Source organism: Eleutherodactylus coqui, chromosome 5 (genome assembly GCF_035609145.1).
Source record: "Eleutherodactylus coqui strain aEleCoq1 chromosome 5, aEleCoq1.hap1, whole genome shotgun sequence".
NCBI lineage: Eukaryota > Metazoa > Chordata > Amphibia > Anura > Eleutherodactylidae > Eleutherodactylus > Eleutherodactylus coqui.
Genome location: NC_089841.1, coordinates 98,466,212 through 98,489,768, shown reverse-complemented (window position 1 = coordinate 98,489,768; position 23,557 = coordinate 98,466,212). Strand labels below are relative to the sequence as shown.

Genomic DNA, 23,557 nt, shown 5'->3' with positions numbered 1-23,557 from the left:
GCAGAGCATTGCGTCTGCAGTCTGCAGTCATTGTACAGAGTATAGGGCCAGTACTGGTGAGGCAGGGAAAGAGATATTCAGGCTATATAGGCAGTGGGCTTTTTCCAAAAAATTGGGGAAAAATACTATATTTGGGCTGCCTGTGACCATCTTCAGTTGATGCGTGTCTGCTGGGGGTAGTAATCGTAATTAATACGCAGCTAAGCGTTACAGCAGGCTTGCGCAAAATTGTTTTTTGGATCTGCTGTCTGTTACATGATCGCCGTCATCCCGCCAGAGGGAAACAGTATACATAATATTATACGCTGCCTACAGTATCTGTCTGCTGTATCAGCTCAGCATTTTAAAAAAATAGAAGCAAAATACTTAAGGCCTACTACTGGCCTTTGGCCACTTGACTGCTTCTGCGCTGTGAATTCCACTAGCTCAGTCATGCGCACCTACGTCTCACTACAGGCGTGCGCAAAATTGTTTCCTGGCTCTGCTGTGCGTTCCGTAAGGGAAGTCAGCCTCCAACCACAGGCCAATAAGCGGCACATTTAATTACAGCGTTCTGTTTCTGCACTACTGGTAATACAGCATGCTGAGGGGTAGGGGTAGGCCTAGAGGACGTGGACACGGGCGAGGACGCGGAGGCCCAAGTCAGGGTGTGGGCACAGGCCGAGCTCCTGATCCAGGTGTATCGCAGCCAACTGCTGCGGGATTAGGAGAGAGGCACGTTTCTGGCGTCCCCACATTCCTCTCACAATTAATGGGTCCACGCGGTAGACCTTTATTAGAAAATGAGCAGTGTGAGCAGGTCCTGTTGTGGATGGCAGAAAGTGCATCCAGCAATCTATCGACCACCCAGAGTTCTACGCCGTCCACTGCTGCAACTCTGAATCCTCTGGCTGCTGCTGCTCCTCCTTCCTCCCAGCCTCCTCACTCTATTACAATGACACATTCTGAGGAGCAGGCAGACTCCCAGGAACTGTTCTCGGGCCCCTGCCCAGAATGGGCAGCGCTGGTTCCGAATCCTCTCCCACTGGAGGAGTTTGTCGTGACCGATGCCCAACCTTTGGAAAGTTCCCGGGGTCCGGGGGATGAGGCTGGGGACTTCCGGCAACTGTCTCAAGAGCTTTCAGTGGGTGAGGAGGATGACGACGATGAGACACAGTTGTCTATCACTCAGGTAATAGTAATTGGAGTAAGTCCGAGGGAGGAGCGCACAGAGGATTCGGAGGAAGAGCAGCAGGACGATGAGGTGACTGACCCCACCTGGTTTGCTACGCCTACTCAGGACAGGTCTTCAGAGGGGGAGGCAAGTGCAGCAGCAGGACAGGTTGGAAGAGGCAGTGCAGTGGTCAGGGGTAGAGGCTGGGCCAGACCGAATAATCCACCAACTGTTTCCCAAAGCGCCCCCTCGCGCCATGCCACCCTGCAGAGGCCGAGGTGCTCAAAGGTCTGGCAGTTTTTCACTGAGAGTGCAGATGACCGACGAACAGTGGTGTGCAACCTTTGTCGCGCCAAGATCAGCCGGGGAGCCACCACCACGCGCAGACATATGATGGCCAAGCACCCCAGAAGGTGGGACGAAGGCCGTTCACCGCCTCCGGTTTGCACCGCTGCCTCTCCCCCCTGTGCCCCAACCTGCCACTGAGATCCAACCCCCCTCTCAGGACACAGGCACTACCGTCTCCTGGCCTGCACCCACACCCTCACCTCCGCTGTACTTGGCCCCATCCACCAATGTCTCGCAGCGCACCGTCCAGCTGTCGCTAGCGCAAGTGTTGGAGCGCAAGCGCAAGTACGCCGCCACGCACCCGCACGCTCAAGCGTTAAACGTGCACATAGCCAAATTTATCAGCCTGGAGATGCTGCCATATAGGGTTGTGGAAACGGAGGCTTTCAAAGGAATGATGGCGGCGGCCCCACGCTACTCAGTTGCCAGTCGCCACTACTTTTCCCGATGTGCCGTCCCAGCCCTGCACGACCACGTCTCCCGCAACATTGTACGCGCCCTCACCAACGCGGTTACTGCCAAGGTCCACTTAACAACGGACACGTGGACAAGCACAGGCGAGCAGGGCCACTATATCTCCCTGACGGCACATTGGGTGAATTTAGTGGAGGCTGGGACAGAGTCAGAGCCTGGGACCGCTCACGTCCTACCCACCCCCAGAATTGCGGGCCCCAGCTCGGTGGTGGTATCTGCGGCGGTGTATGCTTCCTCCACTAAACCACCCTCCTCCTCCTACGCAACCTCTGTCTCGCAATCAAGATGTGTCAGCAGCAGCACGTCGCCAGCAGTCGGTGTCACGCGGCGTGGCAGCACAGCGGTGGGCAAGCGTCAGCAGGCCGTGCTGAAACTACTCAGCTTAGGAGAGAAGAGGCACACGGCCCACGAACTGCTGCAGGGTCTGACAGAGCAGACCGACCGCTGGCTTGCGCTGCTGAGCCTCCAACCGGGCATGGTCGTGTGTGACAACGGCCGTAACCTGGTGGCGGCTCTGCAGCTCGGCAGCCTCACGCACGTGCCATGCCTGGCCCACGTCTTTAATTTGGTGGTTCAGCGCTTTCTGAAAAGCTACCCACGCTTGGCATACCTGCTCGGAAAGGTGCGCCGGCTCTGCGCACATTTCCGCAAGTCCCACACGGACGCTGCCACCCTGCGCACCCTGCAACATCGGTTTCATCTGCCAGTGCACTGACTGCTGTGCGACGTGCCCACACGGTGGAACTCTACGCTTCACATGTTGGCCAGGCTCTATGAGCAGCGTAGAGCTATAGTGGAATACCAACTCCAACATGGGCGGCGCAGTGGGAGTCGGCCTCCTCAATTCTTTACAGAAGAGTGGGCCTGGTTGGCAGACATCTGCCAGGTCCTTGGAAACTTTGAGGAGTCTACCCAGATGGTGAGCGGCGATGCTGCAATCATTAGCGTCACCATTCCTCTGCTATGCCTCTTGAGAAGTTCCCTGCAAAGCATAAAGGCAGACGCTTTGCACTTGAAAACAGAGCCGGGGGAAGACAGTATGTCGCTGGATAGTCAGAGCACCCTCCTGTCTATCTCAGCGCGTTGAGGAGGAGGAGCATGAGGAGGAAGAGGAGGAGGGGGAAGACAGCTTGGCCCACTGCTGAGGGTACCCATGCTGCTTGCCTGTCATCCTTTCAGCGTGTATGGCCTGAGGAGGAGGAGGATCCTGAAAGTAATCTTCCTAGTGAGGACAGCCATGTGTTGCGTACAGGTACAATGGCACACATGGCTGACCTCATGTTAGGATGCCTTTCTCGTGACCCTCGCGTTACACGCATTCTGGCCACTACGAATTTCTGGGTGTACACACTGCTCGACCCACGGTATAAGGAGAACCTTTCCACTCTCATACCCGAAGAGGAAAGGGGTTCGAGAGTGATGCTATACCACAGGACCCTGGCGGACAAACGGATGGTAAAATTCCCATCCGACAGCGCTAGTGGCCGAAGGCGCAGTTCCAAGGGCCAGGTAGCAGGGGAGGCGCAGAGATCAGGCAGCATGTACAGCACAGGCAGGGGAACACTCTCTAAGGCCTTTGACAGCTTTCTGGCTCCCCAGCGAGACTGTCACCGCTCCCCAGTCAAGGCTGAGTCGGCGGGAGCACTGTAAAAGGATGGTGAGGGAGTACGTAGCCGATCGCACGACCGTCCTCCATGACGCCTCTGCCCCCTACAACTACTGGATGTCGAGGCTGGACACGTGGCCTGAACTCGCGCTGTATGTCCTGGGGGTGCTTGCTTGTCCTGCGGCTAAAGTCTTGTCAGACAGGGTGTTTAGTGCGGCTGGGGGAATCATCACAGATAAGCGTACCCGCCTGTCAACCGACAGTGCCGACAGGCTTACACCCATCAAGATGAACAAAGCCTGGATTTCCCCAGACTTCTCTTCTCCACCAGCGTACAGCAGCGATACCTAAACAATACGTAGGCTGCACCCGCGGATGGAAGCATTGTTCTCTATCACCATCAAAAACGTGGACCTTTTAGCTTCATCAATCTGTGTATAATATTCATCCTCCTCCTCCTGAAACCTGACGTAATCACGCCGAACGGGCAATTTTTCTTAGGCCACAAGGCTCAGTCATATAATTTTTGTAAACAATTTTTATACGTTTCAATGCTCATTAAAGCGTTGAAACTTTCACCTGAACCAATTTTTATTTGAACTGGGCTGCCTCCAGGCCTAGTTACAAATTAAGCCACATTAACCAAAGCGATTAATGGGTTTCACCTGCCCTCTTGGTTGGGCATGGGCAATTTTTCTGACGTACATTAGTACTGTTGGTACACCAATTTTTTGGGGCCCTCGCCTACAGTGTAATCCAATTAATTTTTTGCCCACCTGCATTAAAGCTGACATTACATCAGCTGTGCTGGGCACTGCAATGGGATATATTTATGTACCGCCGGTGGGTTCCAGGGAGCCACCCATGCTGTGGGTCCACAGGGAGTTGTAACTGCATCTGTCCACTTCTAAAGAACCCCAGTCTGACTGGGCCATGCAGTGTGGGCCGAAGCCCACCTGCATTAAACATGACATTACCTCAGCTGTGATGGGCACTGCAATGGGATATTTATGTACCGCCGGGGGCTTCCTGGCACCCACCCATGCTGTGGGTCCACACGGACTTCACAATAGGGAGTTGTACCTGCCTGTGTCTATGAATTAAAAACCCCGGTCAGGTTGGGGCATGCAGTGTGGGCCGAAGCCCACCTGCATTTAATCAGACGTTACCTCAGCTGTGATGGGCACTGCAATGGGATACATTAATGTACAGCCGGTGGGTTCCAGGGAGCCACCCATGCTGTGGGTGCACACGGAATTCCCATTGCGGAGTTGTACCTGCCTGTGACTATTTATAAAAAAAAAACGCGGTCTGACTGGGGCATGCAGACACCTTGACAGAATGAATAGTGTGTGGCACATAGGTTCCCCATTGCTATGCCCACGTGTGCAGCTCCTGATGGCGGCTCATTGCTTCTGTACAGCATTGTGGGCTATCGCCCCGCCCCTTTTAAAGAGGGTTGCTGCCTAGCCGTGCCAACCCTCTGCAGTGTGTGCCTGTGGTTCCTCATGACAGACGCACTTATAAATAGACATGAGGGTGGTGTGGCATGAGTGCAACTGAAGGCTGCGCAGGGACACTTCGGTGTGCGCTGTGGACACTGCGTCGTGCGGGGGGGGGGGGGGGGGGTTGGGCAGCATGTAACCCAGGAGAAGTGGCAGCGGAGTGTCATGCAGGCAGTGATTGTGCTTTGTTGGAGGTAGTGTGGTGCTTAGCTAAGGTATGCATTGCTAATGAGGGCTTTTCAGAAGTAAGAGTTGTTGGGAGGGGGGGGGGGGGCACTCTTGCTGCTATTGTGGCTTAATAGTGGGACCTGGGAACTTGAGATGCAGCCCAACATGTAGCCCCTCGCCTGCCCTATCCGTTGCTGTGTCGTTCCCATTACTTTCTTGAATTGCCCAGATTTTCACAAATGGAAACCTTAGCGAGCATCGGCGATATACAAAAATGCTTGAGTCGCCCATTGACTTCAATGGGGTTCGTTACTCGAAACGAACCCTCGAGCATCGCGATAATTTCGTCCCGAGTAACGAGCACCCGAGCTTTTTGGTGCTCGCTCATCTCTAATAACTAACCATTATAGTCATAGTCCATAGTTTACGAATACTCCTTGAAGGTCCACGGTCTAACACTTCATTTGGTGCAAGGTTCTGCATGAAATGCAGAACATCACTCCTGTAACTGTAGTAGTTGTATTGTACATCAATGAAAATGTACAAAATGCCTTGTCTAACCCAGTGCTTCCCAACTTCAGTTCTCAGGGACCCCCAACAGGTCCTGTCTTCAGGATCTCCTCAGTATTGCACAGGTGATGTAATTGACAGTGCCTCAGATATTGCCACAGGTCGTCTTACTATATGATATCCTGAAAACATGCCTCAATGAATCATTGGGAGTCCGCCTCATAAGAAATTAACCATGGAGCACTGCGTCATCACATACCCATATCACCACACTCCAAATATGTCTGTCAGTCTCTATAATGTGAGCATTGTCACCTTGTCCTGTAACTTTGTCCCTTGTCCTGGATCCATGGTGCTGTTGGTGTCTTCTGGGACAGTCCCATGTGGGAAACATGACTCCTTCTCTTTTCATGTAGCATGTCATCGTCCTTTTTAGCCCCGAGTCATCAGGACCCCTTTCACACTGTAGTCTGGCCATCTCACTCTGGTCACAGGCCCCTGATGACCCCCAGCAAGGGGAATGGTTGTGCTTGCGGCTTGTACCAATTCCAGTCGCTTTAACCCCATGGCCGCTGTGCTGCACCCCAGCATGGGGATAGAGCTGTGGTTGCTCCTCTTCCTGCTTGTGGTCTCCAACACTTTAATTGCCGTCCCCTGCTCAGCCTGGCTCACTTTCTGCTGTACATTGCGCCCCACACCACTGACTGTCTTTAAAGGGCACCTATGGCGCTGAGGTTTTCACTTGTTCTCATAGGGTGGGGCTTAGCCCCATACATGGATTCATAATCAAGGGGGCAGAGCCAAGCTGAGAGCTGAGCGCTTTCCGTCTGGCGCTACTTGCGCCTCTTCTGGTGCTTGAAGTGCCTGGACTTCTCTCCTCCTTGTTCAGCTAATCTCTGCCCAGGGGGCGGAGCTTGACTACTGTAGTAAGAGGGATAATGGGATGCTGCTCATCTCTTACATGAACATGGTAGCAGACTATAAGGGGATGACCTTTCACATCATTTGGGGTGGGGCCTGATGCCTTAGCAGTGACAACAGTTGATTTTGGGATTCTGTTAATGGCCATATTTGGGGGAAAAAGTTAACCACCCCCACCCCCTCTCCCCCCACCAGAACAATCTTGCATAACATACTTTTAAGACCCTTCAATTGAAAAAAAGATATTTAATAAAACTGAGTAGCAGCTCTAACGTTCATATTTTCAGTACTTGCTGCACCTTGTGTGACTATTAAAGGTGCCTCTTGCTTTTTGGCACTTTCTACTTAAAAAAAAAAAAAGAATTTAAAATTTTGCAATGCTTCTCATGATTATGACGTAAGAAAGGAGAACCCCAAATATTCACTTCTCCCCTGTAGAGCCTTGGATCAGCAGCAGCCATCCTAGCACAGAGCAGCCAGCTAGCCCTGAGACATTATGTAATAAGTTATTAGCTATCAGTCTTTTATTGCCATTCTCTGACAATATATCGCATTTTTAATCTTGTGTTTTTCCAGGTTAATCTCAAACCAGTCAGATTGCAGTCTGCGCAGGATCACCTGGAGTACAGCCTGGCGGCTGAGAGGAGGCGTATACGGCTTTATCACGAAGATGCCTATAGCAATCTGATGGAAGATGGTGGTGCCTTCTATGGTTTGTGAGATAAATGTTTGTTTAGTAATATGATCACATGGAAGAAGTCAGGTGGCGCTGTGCAATAGAAGCCTCAGTAGGCTCAATGTTCTCCTCTGTTCACCCAAAAATATTGTACTCTTTTATAAAAGACCTGCCAGCTTAGACATGGAGTCCAAACTGCATGTGGCATGTTGTAGAGCAGGAGGAGCTGAGCAGATTGATATATGATGGGGGGGGGGGGGGGGGGAGATTCAGTATAACTTGTTAGACATTTACCTCTTATTCTGAGCTGGATAGTCAAATGGGCGGAGTTATGTTTGACTGTGTATATAGAAATGGCTGCCAGTCACAAATGTCCAGTGGGTAGTCCTAAATTCAGAGTGAGCAGGGATGGAAATTAATAAACTACAAGTCATCTAAAATACAAGACATGAATATTTCCCCCTAATATCATAAATCAATCTACTCTGCTCCTCCTGCTCTATAACATACCTGCACTTTGGACTCCACATTCAAGCTCATGGGTTACTTTTAATTTTCCATAGTGTTGAACAGTTAATCTTTTATAGACTGCATCTTGGCTTCCTACTTCTCGGGGCGCACATGTTCCTCAGTATATGTAACACTTCCAGAACCAGAATAGTAGTAACTGTACCCAGCTTTCCCTTTAAACAATACTGTTGCACAGATGCTAATTAGTTTTAAGTTGTACTCTTATTTTCAGATGCAGATTGGGAAAACGACAATAACAAGATCTCTACAGACTGCACCCGTGTAGAAAGTATAGAACTGGTTCTTCCACCCCATGCCAACCATCAAGGAAACACATTTGGAGGGCAGATCATGGCGTGGATGGAAACTGTAGCCAACATTTCTGCAAGGTGATTTGCTGGACAGTTTTGGCAAAGTTTTCTAAATGTGTGAATTCTACTCAAAATTGCAGGAAGAATGCATAATGCTTAAAGAAGTCTGTAAAGCTGTACACTTTGCCTGTTGCTTTTGGATCTTATTAGTCATAGGATGCACATTTAAAGTCAGAGGTGGGCTGTTCTGGCTTCTTCCTGCCCACATCATGCAGGCTGACAGCTCTTTTTGTGTCACTCTGCATGTTGGGGGTCGGGAGAGGCCGGCACGGCCCAACTCTGACTCGGAGCTGAGCTCTGAGTCACAAACTCCATGAACCCAGTAATAGAATTCCTTTAGCAGAATCTTTGTAACAAATCATATGGTGCTTGATATATTCTGCGCATTATTTGGTATCGTGCACCATTCCTCCTGATAACTGTTATGATTGGTTTAAGGGACTACATGCAGGCCATCTAATGTAGTCTACAGTCCTACCGTAAAATGTACAGTTCTCAGTTTGCATTTGTATTTCTCCCCTACAGCCGTCTTTGTCATACACATGCAATTCTGAAGTCTGTGGACATGTTCAAATTCAGAGGTCCATCTACTGTAGGGGACAGACTGATGTTTCGGGCGATTGTGAATAACACATTTCAAAAAAGGTAATGCAGACTTCTTTGTGTTTGTTCGCTTGTTCCCATTTTTTTGCTTAGAACTTGATTGGAAAATGGCTCAAAAGTTCAATTAAGCTGTCATAGATTTCTGCCAAAATTACCTTTTGTGATTATTGGTAGTCTAATAGCTGGGAATCCTTGACAAAAGTATTGGTCCAGTTCCTGACTTGAGGCCTATTTACACCAGACAATCGCTAAAAGATCGCTCAGACGGCAGTTTGAGTGACAGCTTTGAGCAATCATTTTGCATAAACTATTAACTAGCTACTCAGCTACTTAGTAGCAATTATGTATACAAATGAAGCCTTTGCTGAATGTAGTTAATAGCCCGAGGGCTCTTATCTGCACACAGATCCTTTGTTCTCCACGGGGAAACAATGCTATCAGCACTCCCCGTGGAGAACTGTTAAGAGTGAGTAATGATTTTTAGGTAAGATTGAATTTAACGATCAGCTAGCAGTGCCTGAAAAACGTAGGATGGGCGTGCGTTTAGGCGCACCAATCGCTAAAACGACTGCCGATTTAGCTTTTTTTTTTTTTTCTTTTAAAAGATTATCGGCTTGTGTAAATGGGCTTTTAGTCTCCTTTATCAGTGGATGTGTCTATTGAAATGTGGGGTACTTTCATGCGTTGTGCTACTGGCAGCTGTGGAGCGAGCTCCATTCCTTGTTTCTTGAAGATTTTTTTTTCAGTCTGTCCATGGTGGCCTTGAGGTGGCTGAAAAGCCTCTTGTAGTCCTTATTGCCCAACCTCATTCAAAACTAGTGTCAACTAAGACTGTCCTGTATTTCTTGTACTGATCTTTTGCTTCAACGTTTCTTCTCAAGTGAAGTATGGTGGCAGATTAGAAAGTTTCTCCCCCTTGCAGCATTATTGCATAGTACTAGACCCCCTTACAGGATGGGTAAAGGGTTCCAATAAGACTATTGACAGTGGGAGATTGGCTGGAGAATTTCTGCAATCCAAGGCTTTGTGACTAGTCTTTTGGTGACTAGCTACAATGGTCGCATGACCGTGTGTCGGTGACCTAACTGTTCTGCACCCAGAAGTAAAGACTAGGAGACCAGGCACATGCAAGGCAACAGAAAAGCTTCGAAAGGAAGTATAGCTTTTTAATACAGCAGATGGAACATCTTCTTTTATTGAAACAAATGTTCCTGGATAACCCCTTAGTGACCAGCCATAGAGATCTGTCTGGGCTTGTTTTTGGTTTTAGGACTTGTAGTTCTCATTGCCATTTTAAGGTGTTTATGGCTTTTTTGATTACAACTTAGTCCTGTTCTGGGGATGCAAGATGCACAGAAAATTGCTAAGAGCTTAACAGTACTGGATAAATGTAATGTTATGGTACAGGCTATTACAGATGTGGTGGTATCCATTATGTCGTTTTAATATATATATATTTTTTTATCAATATTTAGATCATTGTGTAAGGGGTAAAAGTTGTAACTTTTTTTTTCATGTAAAAGCCTTTAAATACCGCAGTCATTGCTGACTGTGGCATCTGCAGGGTTAAACAGCATAGATGGGATTAAAAAAAGTTCCCAGAAAAGGAGCAAAGTCCCTGATGTGTGAAAAAGCAAATGTTCCCTGATTGGTAAAGAACGAGGAGGTGAGAACATGAAGAAAAGTTCACGATACCCCTTCACAGGAAAATCCCAGATCCTTCCCTCTGCCCCCTGCTCTGCACACAGACATGTCAACTGTAAATTCAGTATTCCTGACCCCACTTAAAATGTCTGTAGCTCTTATAGAATCGGGGACACAGACATGCTTTTGATTGAATTTTAAAACCAAGAAGCTGCTGGCTTGAAAAGGATACGACAAGCATGTCAGAAGCACTGATAGAACTAGAACTACAACCGTTTGAAGTAGAATGAGCTCAGTTTGTCCAGAACTCTGTCCTTTTTCTGCAGAACCAGCCGGGTAAATCATATAGGGGTTAAACTGCTAGGCTGGTGCCGACTGCACCCAGGGCACATGCCCCACCTGCCCACCTTCTACACCCCTGTTGACAATGTTTCATTATAAGGCGCTACTTCGTAGTCCATAGTGCACTGCAGAACCCCAAAACTCTAATCCAGTGTGGAAGTTAAGAGCATGAAATGTCCTGCGGTGGTTTAGAATACCAATTGAACAGCCCCTTATTTTCATGGTCTTTGCTTTGAAAAAAAGGTGCTAGTACATAACTGCTAATGGACGCTGCTAGCACTCAGTTTAGCGCTAATTGCTTGGCTGAACTTGTTAAGTGCAAGGTTTAATTGCACTTGTGTAATAGCACACAAAACATTTGGGAGTCTTCAGTTGTAGATTACATCAATTCAGCTTTGTGCATATTAACTCCCATAGACTGGCATATGTAACTGACGTTTTGGGGTGTATGCACGCAGTACAGGTTTGACAATCACACGGCAAATCATGTTTGAAAATCACAAGTGTGTAAGTCTTTTTGACTGCTTTACTTGTTAGTTTTTATGGCAAAAAACTGCAGCACAACTGTGTGAATACACCCCTAGAAAGACGCATCTGTATAGTTATGAACTGTGTAGAAAAGCTGAGTTATAAATTGATTTGAATGGACAGTTTTGTTTTTTTTTCTTGGCAGTTTTTTTCAGAACTCTGGTCTAGGGGTTGCATCCTAAAATTCCCGAACAGTCCATAAAAATGGGAAACCTTTTCTAGTGTTTGAATATTAGATATTGGTATCCATATTTTTTTTTTTTGGAGTGGTGGAACTTGAGCAGGTTATTGCGGTCATCATTTTACAGCTCACAAATGGTGATGAGTTCATATCAGTATCTGACCTATAGGTATGTATTGCTAATCTCTATCATTCAGTAAGGTTTTCAAGTGTGGTCAAAAAATGTTGGCTGCCCATGATTTTTTTGATAACTTTTCTGGGAAAATGGAAAATTCAGCTTGGCAACCCTGCTCAGGTTCTGTTTTTTTTTTTTTTTTTTTGGATGTGATTATGGTAACACTTGTTATGCCAATGTGGTGTTCCTCCTATGCTTAAAGGAATGCTCCTGGCCATCTGACGCTACTGTAGGGGACGGTATACAACATGAATTCTTTGAGTTCCTGTTGCGCATGTCCTGCATTGGCCATACCCTATTGTATCTTTTTTATCCCTAGTCTGAAACTTTAAGAATTATAAAAATATGGTAGTTAGCTTAAATTAAAACTGATTTTCAAAAAAAGAAATGATTGTATTTTTATATACAGGTATTTATATTTTTTCCATTAGTAGTTTAAGATCTGCTTTCTTTGAGGAACAGCATCATAAAGTGACAGTGGGGGGAGGGGGGGGGACTTGAAAAAGGTTAAATTAACAAATGTGCATTTTTTTTTTTAACTTGTTTTGCATACATGTATTATATATTTCATCTTCAATTGGTTCATGAAAATGTCCTGTAACGTGTACTTTGGGCAATGCCCCGTTCATTACTCTCCCTGTGTGACCATCTGTTTGAGAATAGTTGAGTTTTTATGAGAGGACATAAATGTATCAAGTGCCACATTGTCATTGCACTATAGTTACATATCCATGTGTTATACTCCAATAAAACATAATGGCCACTGAGATGCTTTACGTTCCAGCATCACAATGATTGCAAAAAATCTGCATGTAAAATGCTGCCAAACACCACAGCCGTTAGAATCTATGGACACTGGTGTGCAGTTATAATATAATATAAAGAATTAATGGCTGCTTGCTTTATTGCAGAGTGGAGGTTGGTGTCCGTGTGGAAGCCTATAACTGTGAGGAGTGGACTGAAGGCAAGCCGCGCCACATTAATAGCGCTTTCCTGATTTATCAAGCCCTTGATGAGAACAATGGGTATATCATCTTCCCCAGAGTCAAAGCCTCTACAAAGGTTAGAAGTGCTGTATACATAAAGGGATTCTCTCTTGCTGAGGGCGACATAAGGTAGTGACTTTCACACTGATTGCAGTGATATGTCTGTTTTGTGTGCCTGTGCAGTAGTTTTGGAGAAACTTGCATTTTATTAGTTGCAGCCACACACTGAACTAGCTCTGCATATTCATGAGCTGCAGACTGGCCACAACCAGCCACTTTATGTGCAGTAACGGGCAGAGAGCTGTCAATCATTGGCTGGAGGGCGGGTGGGTTTAGCTAGCCTTTAGTTTAAGAATATGTAGGATACTTTAAATAGTCCTCTATGCATGTGCTGCTACTGATAAAAATGTAATTTTCTCAAATTACTGTACAGATGCAAACATCAGGCATATCACTGTAATCTTTTGCAGGCACTAACTCATGACCTCAGAGGGGTGCAAAACGATGGTGACAGTCTTTTTATAGTGCATAATTTGAACAGTTGATGGGCAGTCATGACGCTCCACTAAGGCTGGGTTCTCATTAGCGCTGGAACCCCCATTTGGAGGTTCCGTTGCAGATCCGTCACAAAATACTGGAAGTAATAGCGATGCATTTATAGTAAATGGAGTCCATTCAATGCTGTTCGGTTCATTATAACACTGATCCCCGCTGCTTACGTGAGAGCAGCCTAATACAGAGAAGGAATTTGAACTTGCTGCTTCCACTTGAACTTTGCTTTCAAATGAACAAGGGTGAATCCAGTGTTCTGCCAAGATGTCTTCAGTAATGACCTGTGCCTAACTTGGCATTAAATATTCTATTAGGGTTTAACCATTTCCTTCACTGTGCATGTAAAATCATTCAAAGCACAGGTGTACATACCATAAGCACAAGTCCCTTTTCTGGGTACAAAAATTTATGCTGGACTATCTTCCCAAGAGGAACTACATTCTTGGCAAACAAGTGTCAGAAACGCTCTTTTCTCCTTAGGGAGAGCAACTATAAACTAAGTGAGGAGACTCAAATGGCCATGCACGCTCCTCTGGGTAATATGCAAATAAGGGAGATGGAATAAATCCTCCACAGTGCCACCTATTGAAAGGCAGCATTCCTTCGAGTCTGGCTTTGCTTTTGATTCCCAGTCATTGTAACAAGACTTGTATAAAAAGTCCCACTTTGACTCGAAGGAATGCTGCCCTTCAATAGGTGGCACTGTGGAGGATTTATTGCATCTCCCTTATTTGCATATTACCCAGAGGAGCGTGCGTGGCCATTTGAGTCTCCTCACTTAGTTTATAGTATATAGTTGCTCTCCCTAAGGCGAAAAGAGCGTTTCTGACCCCTGTCCCAGGCCTCTCACTAGCAAAAGCCAGACTCCTACTGTACACTGATGGGCAATAACCCGGAAACAGCTGTATGTACATGGAGTCTGGCTTTGCTTTTGATTCCCAGTCATTGTAACAAGACTTGTATAAAAAGTCCCACTTTGACTCGAAGGAATGCTGCCTTTCAATAGGTGGCACTGTGGAGGATTTATTCCATCTCCCTTATTGGCAAACAAGTGAAGTGGCCCAAGGTTCGTTCTAGAAGGCATAGGAAATGAGCATCAGGCTCCTCCTGTCTTGGATGTCATAACTGGTCACCATAATGGGGGCCCATTGAGGTTTTTGCTATAGGGCCCCAGCTCTTCAAGGAGAAAAGATCTTGTCCTAATTTTAAAAACACAGCAAGGGCTATGTTGGTGAACAGACCACCTGCCGGATCTCATGCCTCCCTCATGTCGTAATTAAACAGATTTTTTACAATATTGCTTTTGGATTGACAATCCTACTGTCCTGCCCTTGGCTGCAAGCTATGCTGGCACTATAGACAAGATAACCAGGTGCTTGCATCTTGCCCAAATTGTTGGGTATCCCTGACTACCTGTGGAACAAGGGGATGCTTAGTGGGTGGGTTTCTACAGTAGAGCTCACCACTTTTATGAGCAAAATTTCTTTTGCAAGTGGTAAACATGAGTAAATTTACATTTATTGTATTTTAGGACAGTATGAGGAGGTTCGTTGGAGCCATTGCACGAAGGAAAATCCGTGTAGCAAGGTACTGTGTACAAAAGTAACTTTAGAAAAATTTTTTTACAAAAATTAAGGTGTGGTGAGCAGAGGTTTCACCCTTTGCAATGCTAGCTCTAAATAGTGATTAGTGAATGATCACGTGTCACCCTGTTGGTGGCTGTGCTTACACAGGATGAACATTAGACTTGACTCTCTCAAGCAATTATTGCTAGTTGTCCTGTGTAAAGTTACCATAAAGGCCAATTTACATGTAACGATTGGCTCTCAAAATTCACTCAAACGAACATGTATACAATAAACGTTACATCTAAATGTCAGCCGTTGTGCACTTTCTTCCCTTTTTTAGTTTGTTGCTCCGTTTCAGCCTGCATAATCACTGGTTCGCTCACTTCTCATTACATTTAAAGACTCTGCGCTCCAGTGTTACACATAGGCATGTGAAGCACTGAGCGACAAGCGGGTGGTTCTCAGCAATCGGCCTGTCTAAACGTGCTGCACAAACGCGAACAACTAGCGGTGATATTGCTCATCATGTGCTTGTTTAAATGAGAATCGTCCCATGTAAAAGGGACATTAGTGTAACGGTTTTGCAGGGTGCCTCAAAAGTGTGGAAACGCCCATACAGATGGAAGATGACTTTGTAAACTGTGATCCAATTTTGCATACAAGCTGGGGAGAAGAGGTAAACCTGTTGGGCCATGTCACAAAAATGACGGCCATTTTGAACGCTGCATCTTGAATTTAACTCTAACACTTCCAATGGGATGGTAGTTGTGTGATATATCAAGCTGGCAGAGAATTTTGCCAGAAAAGCATTGTGCTTCATTCTAACATGTCATTTTGTTCTGATGTTGGCCTGAAATGTAGGTAAATCACTGCTATGTGCAGGATGGCATTATCTCAAGCAGAACATGTTGAGATCATCCTTAAGGCCTCATGTCCAAGGGGCGGATCAGATTCCACATGCGGGAGCCTGCAGCAGAATCCGACCCTGCCCGTGACCACACGTACCTGTACCTGTACAAATGCTGGCTGGCACACATGTGTAGTAATGGTTTTTTTTTTGGCTTATTTTAAACTCCTGCTTTCCCGCGGATCTGACCTCTTCCATTGACTTCAATGGAAGCTGTCCGTGCAGGAACTGCACTGAAATGGAGCATGCTGCAACTTTCTGGAACAAAAGATTGTCAAAACAAATCTGCATGCTTCAATTCCTGTGCGGACGCCCATCCTTCCCTATGGGTGGCTTGAATTGTGAATCTTCCACAAAACTAACCAGTGGACATTGGGCCTAAAGGGGTTCTGTCATTAGAAAAAAAAAATCCTATACTTGCCTATTCCTACCCCCATCAGTCGTCTTACCACATCTTCTCCTGTTTCCTCCAGTCCCCCGGGACAACTCACTGCTAGCCAGCCGATTCTTCTTCAGATGACCGTGTCCATTCTCTGCAGTCTCCTTCCTGCAGGGCAATGTATGCTACGTCACTTGTGATGTAGCGTTCATAGCCTAGCAAGGAGTGCCGAGCTATTGCCGAGACTGCCCATGCGCGCTGTCTCTCTGCTATAGTATATAATCTCTCGCCGGGTATGTACGATTCAACATCTGATGCGATACCCAGGACATAGGAAGTGAACAAAGATTTTTGTGTTGACATAATTTACTTTGAGGGAACAATGTGTTCTGAAATCTGTCTTATTACATCACATACAGAGCTTTATATATTGAGTAGGCAGGCTTATTAAAAGCTAACACTTATTGGTTCATCTTATCTTTTAACATCAGACAAAGATAAAGTACAATTTTTACTTATGCAAGTTGCGCACATAAAGGTACAGGAAGATGGTGAGAGTGAAGGGGCCTTTGGGAGATGTCACTGCAATCTCAGTCTCCCATGTAGGTAGCTGATGAACATAGTGTAACTGGATACTATTACATAGAGGATTAGATGGCTAGAAAAGCAGACTATCTAATTTTGTTAAAGAGTGAAACCTCTTTTAGTCACCTACGTTTTTATAAATGGGAAATAGTAAATAATGGCTACGTTTCATTTGATAGATACATATGTAGTAACAGAACAATATATATAATATGCTTCAGCCTTTGGGCTGAATAGAGAAACAATAGCTTATAAGTTCTCGTACCGCATTTTTCTCCATTTGATGGCTATCACTTGCTTATAGCCTATCATCCTAATTTAGGTGTTTATACCCCCATAGACTTGAGTATAGCCTGTGTATCCTGTGCTCCATTAGTGTCTATCCATGTTTTAAAGGGAGGATATACTAGATTATAGCATATGATCTGTGAACCTTGTTCACACATGTAAGTGATCTTATTGTATCTGCAACATGCTACTTGTCTCCCCTTACACAAGTAGTAAGTATGGTACACTAATGTTCCTGTGGTGCGTGCACCCTTTCTATTTTCTTGTATATATCATATTTATTGGCATAAGACAAAATTTTCTATATGAAAAGATATTCTCCTCCCCCTCCCCAACAGTCTTTAGTAGGTTCTCATACGACAGCGGCGAGACAGCATGCATGCGCAGTCTCTGCAATAGCTTGGCACTCCCTGCTAGGCTGTGAATGCTACATCACTAGTGACATAACATATATTGACCCGCCGGAAGAAGCCTGCAGGGAATGGATGCATCATAACAAGATGTTTAATCCAAGACAGCAGTATTCAAAATTGCCCTTGTGTTGATGACCTGACCTAATGGGGTTTCCCCCTTCTCCTGCAGCTTGTATGCAGAAATTGATCAGAGTCTACCATACCATCTTCATTCTATATGGGTATTTCCATACTTTTGAGACACCCCTGTATAAGCTGTAACATCTAGGCTGGGTCCACACAGGGCTGATTTTCAGCAGATCAGCCGCATAAAGCCTGCCTCCAAACCCGCGCCATTTAATATGGGTTTTATTGCAAATTCATGTGCAGAATTCACCCCCTCACTGAGAAGCAGTGAATTCCACACCGGAGACTGCAATAAAATTGACATGCTGTGGAATTGAACTCCGCACAGCAAGTCTTTCCACACAGGTTTTGTGTGGCTTATTTCCGCAGCTTATGGACGAGATTTTGAAAATCTCCGCCACTTTGCTGCTACTGTAAATGCTGCAGAATTTCCATGTGGACCCCACCCCCAGGTACATTTATACAACTATTAGCCCAATAACTGCTTAAAGTAAAGTCAAATGTACTGTTTAAACACAACCAAGAACAGGGTGACTAGTGATAACTTGTTCACTAATCGTTAAGGCCTATTTACATCCGACAATTATCTCTCAAAATTCGTTCAAATGAGCGAAATTGAGCGATAATCGTTACGTGTAAACGCAAAGTCTTCACGCACTATTCATTCACTTGTTTATCGCTGAGTTTCAGCCTGCACAAAATTAGTTGTTAGTTCATTCGCTTAGCCTTTTGGTTTAAATGGCATTCCTTCAGTCATTCAGTCTTTCAAAGACCTTGAGGGGAGGGGTAATTGTTTACCCAGCTAAACACAATGACTCATGCCACAGACAATGGCTTTTTCTTTGCACTAATTAAAAACCTCCTGCCAAGAGATTCTTTGCATAAACACACACCCACCTGAGCAAACATAGTGTTTATACAGCTAAGGAGGAAAATGTTGAGGACTTCAAACTATCTTTTCGTGTAAATGCTATAAATTTGAAAGCAAAAAAGTTGTTCAAACAAAAATGAGTAATTAGAAACTTCTAGTACCAGTGTTTCTGGTGGTGCAATGTACCACACAGCTCTGCTACATGGTACATGCATTATGATCTCCACACATCACACACAGAAGCTTGATTACCACACAAGACAAACAGCTTGGCTCCTCCCACAGCAGTGATATCACCACAGGTCCTTCAGCCAACCGGATCTCTGTGGTGGAGGTAGGCCGTTGTGTCTGACATAGCAGTTTAGTTTTATTCTCATTTTGTTTTTGTCGTCCCCTTTTTAAGAACCCTAACTGTGTTCTTCAGTCAGACTGTGTGTGTGTGTGTGTGTGTATAATATATATGGACCTTCAATGATATCACCAGGGGTGGAGCATAAGAATCACTCACATACATACAGACAAGTGGTTGTTAGTACTTTGATTGTTGCGTGTAAATGAGCTATTAGTTAGACCTAGCATTGCAGAGGGTGAAATCTGTGCTGAAATCTGCAAACAATTTAAATGCCGCTAATTAAAAATCTGCTGCATATATCCGTTCCAGAAAGTCCCATTTTTAGGCCAGTCTCGAATGACTGGATTCTAGTTGCAGATTCCATGAGTGTTTCATCTGCGGTACTACTTGGTTCAGTCAAATGCATTGAATTACACAGTTCCGCTTACATTAGCGGGTCAGAATTGCGTAATCCACTCATAGAAAATGGAGCGCAGTCAATGGAAGCCATCCATCCTGCGGTGAGTCACCACGGATCCGTGTCATCGCTGGCGCAACGTCAGCGTCATGTCCTGCATTGCGCCTGCGTGCCAGCCGGACACTTGCTGCGGATTAGTAAAAAAAAGGACTTTCCTCAATCTGTGATCAGCACTAGGTTACCTTTGTGCATGAATGCTGGCTTGCTAGTAATTTTGCTTCCTTCAGTAATCTTGCTGCCTACCAACAAAAGCATAGTGACTGATATGGATGCCTCTTATAATAGTGGTGGTCAGGCCTACATGAGCAGCCGTACTTCCCTTTAAGGAGTTGCGCCGACAATGAAAGTTCTACACTATTCACAGAATGGGGGATGACTTTATCGCTGACGTGTGTGAGGGGGGATGGAACCTAAACTGATCCCGAGAACAGTTACTGAAGGTCCCTGCATGAATGGTTTTTAGTGGTATTTTAACTAAGAAAACTACTTTAAAGTTTCCAGAATGAGTGACTTAAAACTTTACTACTTTTTCACTTCTAGAAAATACATATTATCCAACAAACCGGAGAAGCCCATCTCAATTTCTTGGGACAAATGTAACCAGGTAAAATTTTGTGTGTATTCCTTGTTTGTGTCTTTGTACCTACATCTAATACTAGGCCGTCTGCACACAACCGGGTCGGATCCTGCAGCGGGATCCAACCCTGTGCCCGGCTGGTGACTCCCAGCGTACCTGTCCCCTGTCTTCTAATCCGTGCTACGGTTGTGCTGGCCAGCGCACAGACTCAGTACAGATTATGCCATGCCGTTGCTAGGCGATGACTCAGATTCTGCGACCTTTCTCCAATGATGATTACGGAAGGATCGCGGGGTGGACTCCTTCCATTGACTTCAATAGAAGCCGCCCACACAGCAGCCACACAGAATCGCAGCATGCTGCGATTTCTCATCCATGATCATAAAATCACAATCTTTCTGCTCGTGCAGAGGAAATTGCGTTTTTTCCATAGCATGCGTTTTTGCTGAGCAATCCAGAATTCCACAATGCAGATCCGCCAGTGTGCAGGCGAGCTTACTTGACAACATACTAAAGATTCTTGTTTTCTGGGCTTGTTCTGGGCATCTAGAAACAAAATTTTCATAACCTGAATCTTCATTTTAGTATATTATGTTTTCTTGTGCTACTTTAGGCATATCTCTGTTACAATAATGTCGCCACGCTGACTGTCTTGGCCTCCAGCGATGGATGGGAATTGACCAGCACACAGAAAAATGTAAGTTCATTTCATGTTGGATGCTTTGCTAAAGAACAAAAGTCATATCACTTAACAAACTAAACAGAAGGGTAACTTCTGATATAAAATTTGCACCCAAAAATGTAGCAGTAAAATAAATGGAATTTTGAAAAACCTCATTCACATATCTGTAGTGGGGAAAAAAGATTCATCTCAACTTGCAGTTTTTTGCTGGAGATTTTGCTCTTTGTAACCTAATCAAATAGATCTTTTTCTGATATGCCTGCCCTCCTGTATCAGTAGATCAGTAAGTATATGGTCACTTTCTGCGTTTTTTTTTCTGTCTGTTTTTAGATTTCCCCTTCTGTGATTTTTACTTATGTTAGTGTAGGGACTCAAACGAAGATCATTGACGCAAGGTTGTGAGCTCACATAGTTTGGCCAAAATATTAACCAATACCTCGTATTGATCACATGCAGTGCGGCTCTGAACATTAAGGGAGCCCGGGGTGCCAGTGTGGTTCATTTGTGAAGTGCAGAGCAGCCCGCTGGAATCAAATCTGGCGTCACTAGTAGGTTGTAAGCCTGCATGGTCCACTACATGTATTATACTCTTGTATCAGTATATTAGTGACTTGATGGCTGTCTGATTTTCATTTGATAGCATGTTTACATGCATGTCAGTCAGTGCCCATCACTGCTGTATATCATGCATACATTCCATAAAAAGCAAATTTCTTTCATCTTCTGGCCATTTTTTTCCAAGTGACGTCCTTACCTTTTATAACTGCAGAAAATGTTCTGATATGGAGCCTACAGTCATGTTTTCCAACTGTCCTGGATTTGGTAGGACAGTCTCAGAATTTGGGGATTGTCCTGCAGGCAGGAAACATGCCCTGTAGTGAATGGAGTAAAATAAACTGCCTATACTTGCCCCTTTTGCCCTCCGTCCTGCTCCCACTTCTGGGTGGTTCAATTATGTACTGTCTAGCAAATGGTCACTGCAGCCAATCGCTGGCTTCAACCGTATCCTCGCAGAAGCTGTGGATTTGCAGGATTTGGGGAGGCAAAAGTAGGCTTTTCCTTCTCTGCAAAAAGAGGAGGCATTATCAAGCATAATGCAAAAAGGTGTAGCTTAATGTAAATTAAAAAATCATCATGATATGCTGCAGATATGACTCCTCTCCATTAAGTTGCAAGGTATGCTTTCAGCAACGTGTAGTTATTGCCACAAGTGGACTGATTTCAGCGGAGTAGAGGGGATGGAAAGGCCCTTCTTTGGTCTCTACTGCACAATTCGATCATGTAACTGGGAAGAGGTTGTCCACCCTCGGCCTGTCCTAGAAGACCTGCTCGACATTCATTGTGTGTTTCCCTGGGGACTGAGAGGGTCTTGCATCCTAATATTTGGCAATTGAGCATGACATGTAAAAAATGTAAGGTTAGCAAATGTTTCTCAAATCCAGACCTCCAGGAACCCGTGTGGCAAGTGTTAATCCTCATATCACATGAGCATCACTGGAAAAAATATACGGGCTTCTTAAGGATTGACATTGAGAAATACTGCGTAACATTACATTTTCATTTAAAGTGTTGGATTTTTTTGTTTTTTTTCCACTTGCTAGAAACCAGAACCTGATAACTTGAACTCACAGAAATGTAAAGTCACAGAATAGAATCCTAAAAAAATCTTCAGTATTCAATTTAAAAACTGAGCAGGTGGCCAAAGACCAAGAACTGTGGACTTCAAAAGAAAAGAATTCTCAAAGTCCAGAAGTATTGACTAGTGGAGCAGAAAATGTGACAATGTGAATATAAAGGGTAATGAGAACACCCCCCCCCCCCCCCCTCAGATACCACAGTAAACCAAATCTGTTCCACTAGACCCAAATGTCTAGAGGTAAACTGCCTAAAGTTTAATAGCTGTCAAGTACCACAAACCACCTTAATATTAATAATGCTAGATTAGATGATATAAACAGGGTGAGCTATTATGTTATCTGCCTGTAAACGGAGCCTATAGCTGCACCAACCAAACTTAAACTGGCTTGGCATACTATCTAAAACTCAACTGACCCTAGATGGTAAAAGTAAGCGACCTAAGAGTTCAGTCAGGTTCATGAGACTATATCAATACCTTCCTTTAGTTTAATAGTTATGGTCTAAAAGTGACTTTTTATCCTCTAGCAGTATAGTTTAAAAAAAAATAAAAAATCTCTAAGATTCTCAGAAATTTGAGAGAATACTCCAAATGAATATTGATAAATACATGGGCCTTATCAAGGATTGCAAACTTTATCAGTTTAATTGCGATCTAGCAGATTTTAAAGAGACTAAAGCCTAATATGAGGGTAGACTTGGCAGAAGGTCTGAAACTGACTTGAGCTTTTCAGATTGCGACCAATCAGGTAGTGAATCGTATTAGAGAACCTTCTCAAGGCCATAATAGAACTGGCGGCTGTCCTAGAGCTCGTAGTAGAGGTATATTTCTGATCAGGGGTATAGCTAAAGTCTCATGGGCCCGGGTGCAAAAGTTTATCTTGGGGGAGGGGCCCAACTTCGCTTAACCCCTTAACACGGTGTAACTTGAAGCTTCTGGCCCCAAATGCAAAACATGTAAGAGAGCCCCAAACTTTAATGCTTTATTCATAGTACTGGTCTCCCTATATGGAGGAAAGGTCTTATTGGCCCCCTAAGGCTCCTGGGCCCGGGTGCAACTGCATCCCCTATAGTTAGGCCAGTGTTTCTGATGGTGGAGTTTTTTAGGGCCTCTTATCTCAGAATACATGCTGAGGGAGTGAATGGTTGTCCCCTACAACACACTATACATGCCCCACTCCATGTCGGCAGTGCTCTGAGCGATGCCAGCAATACTCGCTCCTGTGTAACAGCACAGGACCAAGCTTCACTGGGATGCACTGTCGGGCATAGCTTGCCCGACAGTTTGTCCCATGTACATGGGGCTTTAGTTTAATACCTTTTAATTAGGTGAAGGATATTGCACTTTTGACTAGAAGGCTTCGTTAGACCAAATTCTTTAGTACCCATAATTGTAATTTGTGCAGACAACATGGCATTGAGGAGGATTTTCTAAATTTCAGTATTGGAGGATCTATGGGAGGA

The 23,557-nt window shown here is 45.1% G+C and overlaps 1 protein-coding gene across 1 annotated transcript in view; it reads left to right on the top strand.

Annotated features, from left to right (window-relative positions):
- ACOT12 (acyl-CoA thioesterase 12) overlaps positions 1-23,557 on the top strand; it is a 65,848-nt gene that overhangs the window by 16,913 nt on the left and 25,378 nt on the right. Inside the window, exons 5-11 of the mRNA XM_066602952.1 lie at positions 7,262-7,397; positions 8,104-8,260; positions 8,768-8,887; positions 12,627-12,777; positions 14,785-14,840; positions 19,740-19,803; positions 20,390-20,473. Of these exons, the coding sequence (XP_066459049.1) occupies positions 7,262-7,397; positions 8,104-8,260; positions 8,768-8,887; positions 12,627-12,777; positions 14,785-14,840; positions 19,740-19,803; positions 20,390-20,473 (768 nt within the window). The remainder of the gene's footprint in view (positions 1-7,261; positions 7,398-8,103; positions 8,261-8,767; positions 8,888-12,626; positions 12,778-14,784; positions 14,841-19,739; positions 19,804-20,389; positions 20,474-23,557) is intronic.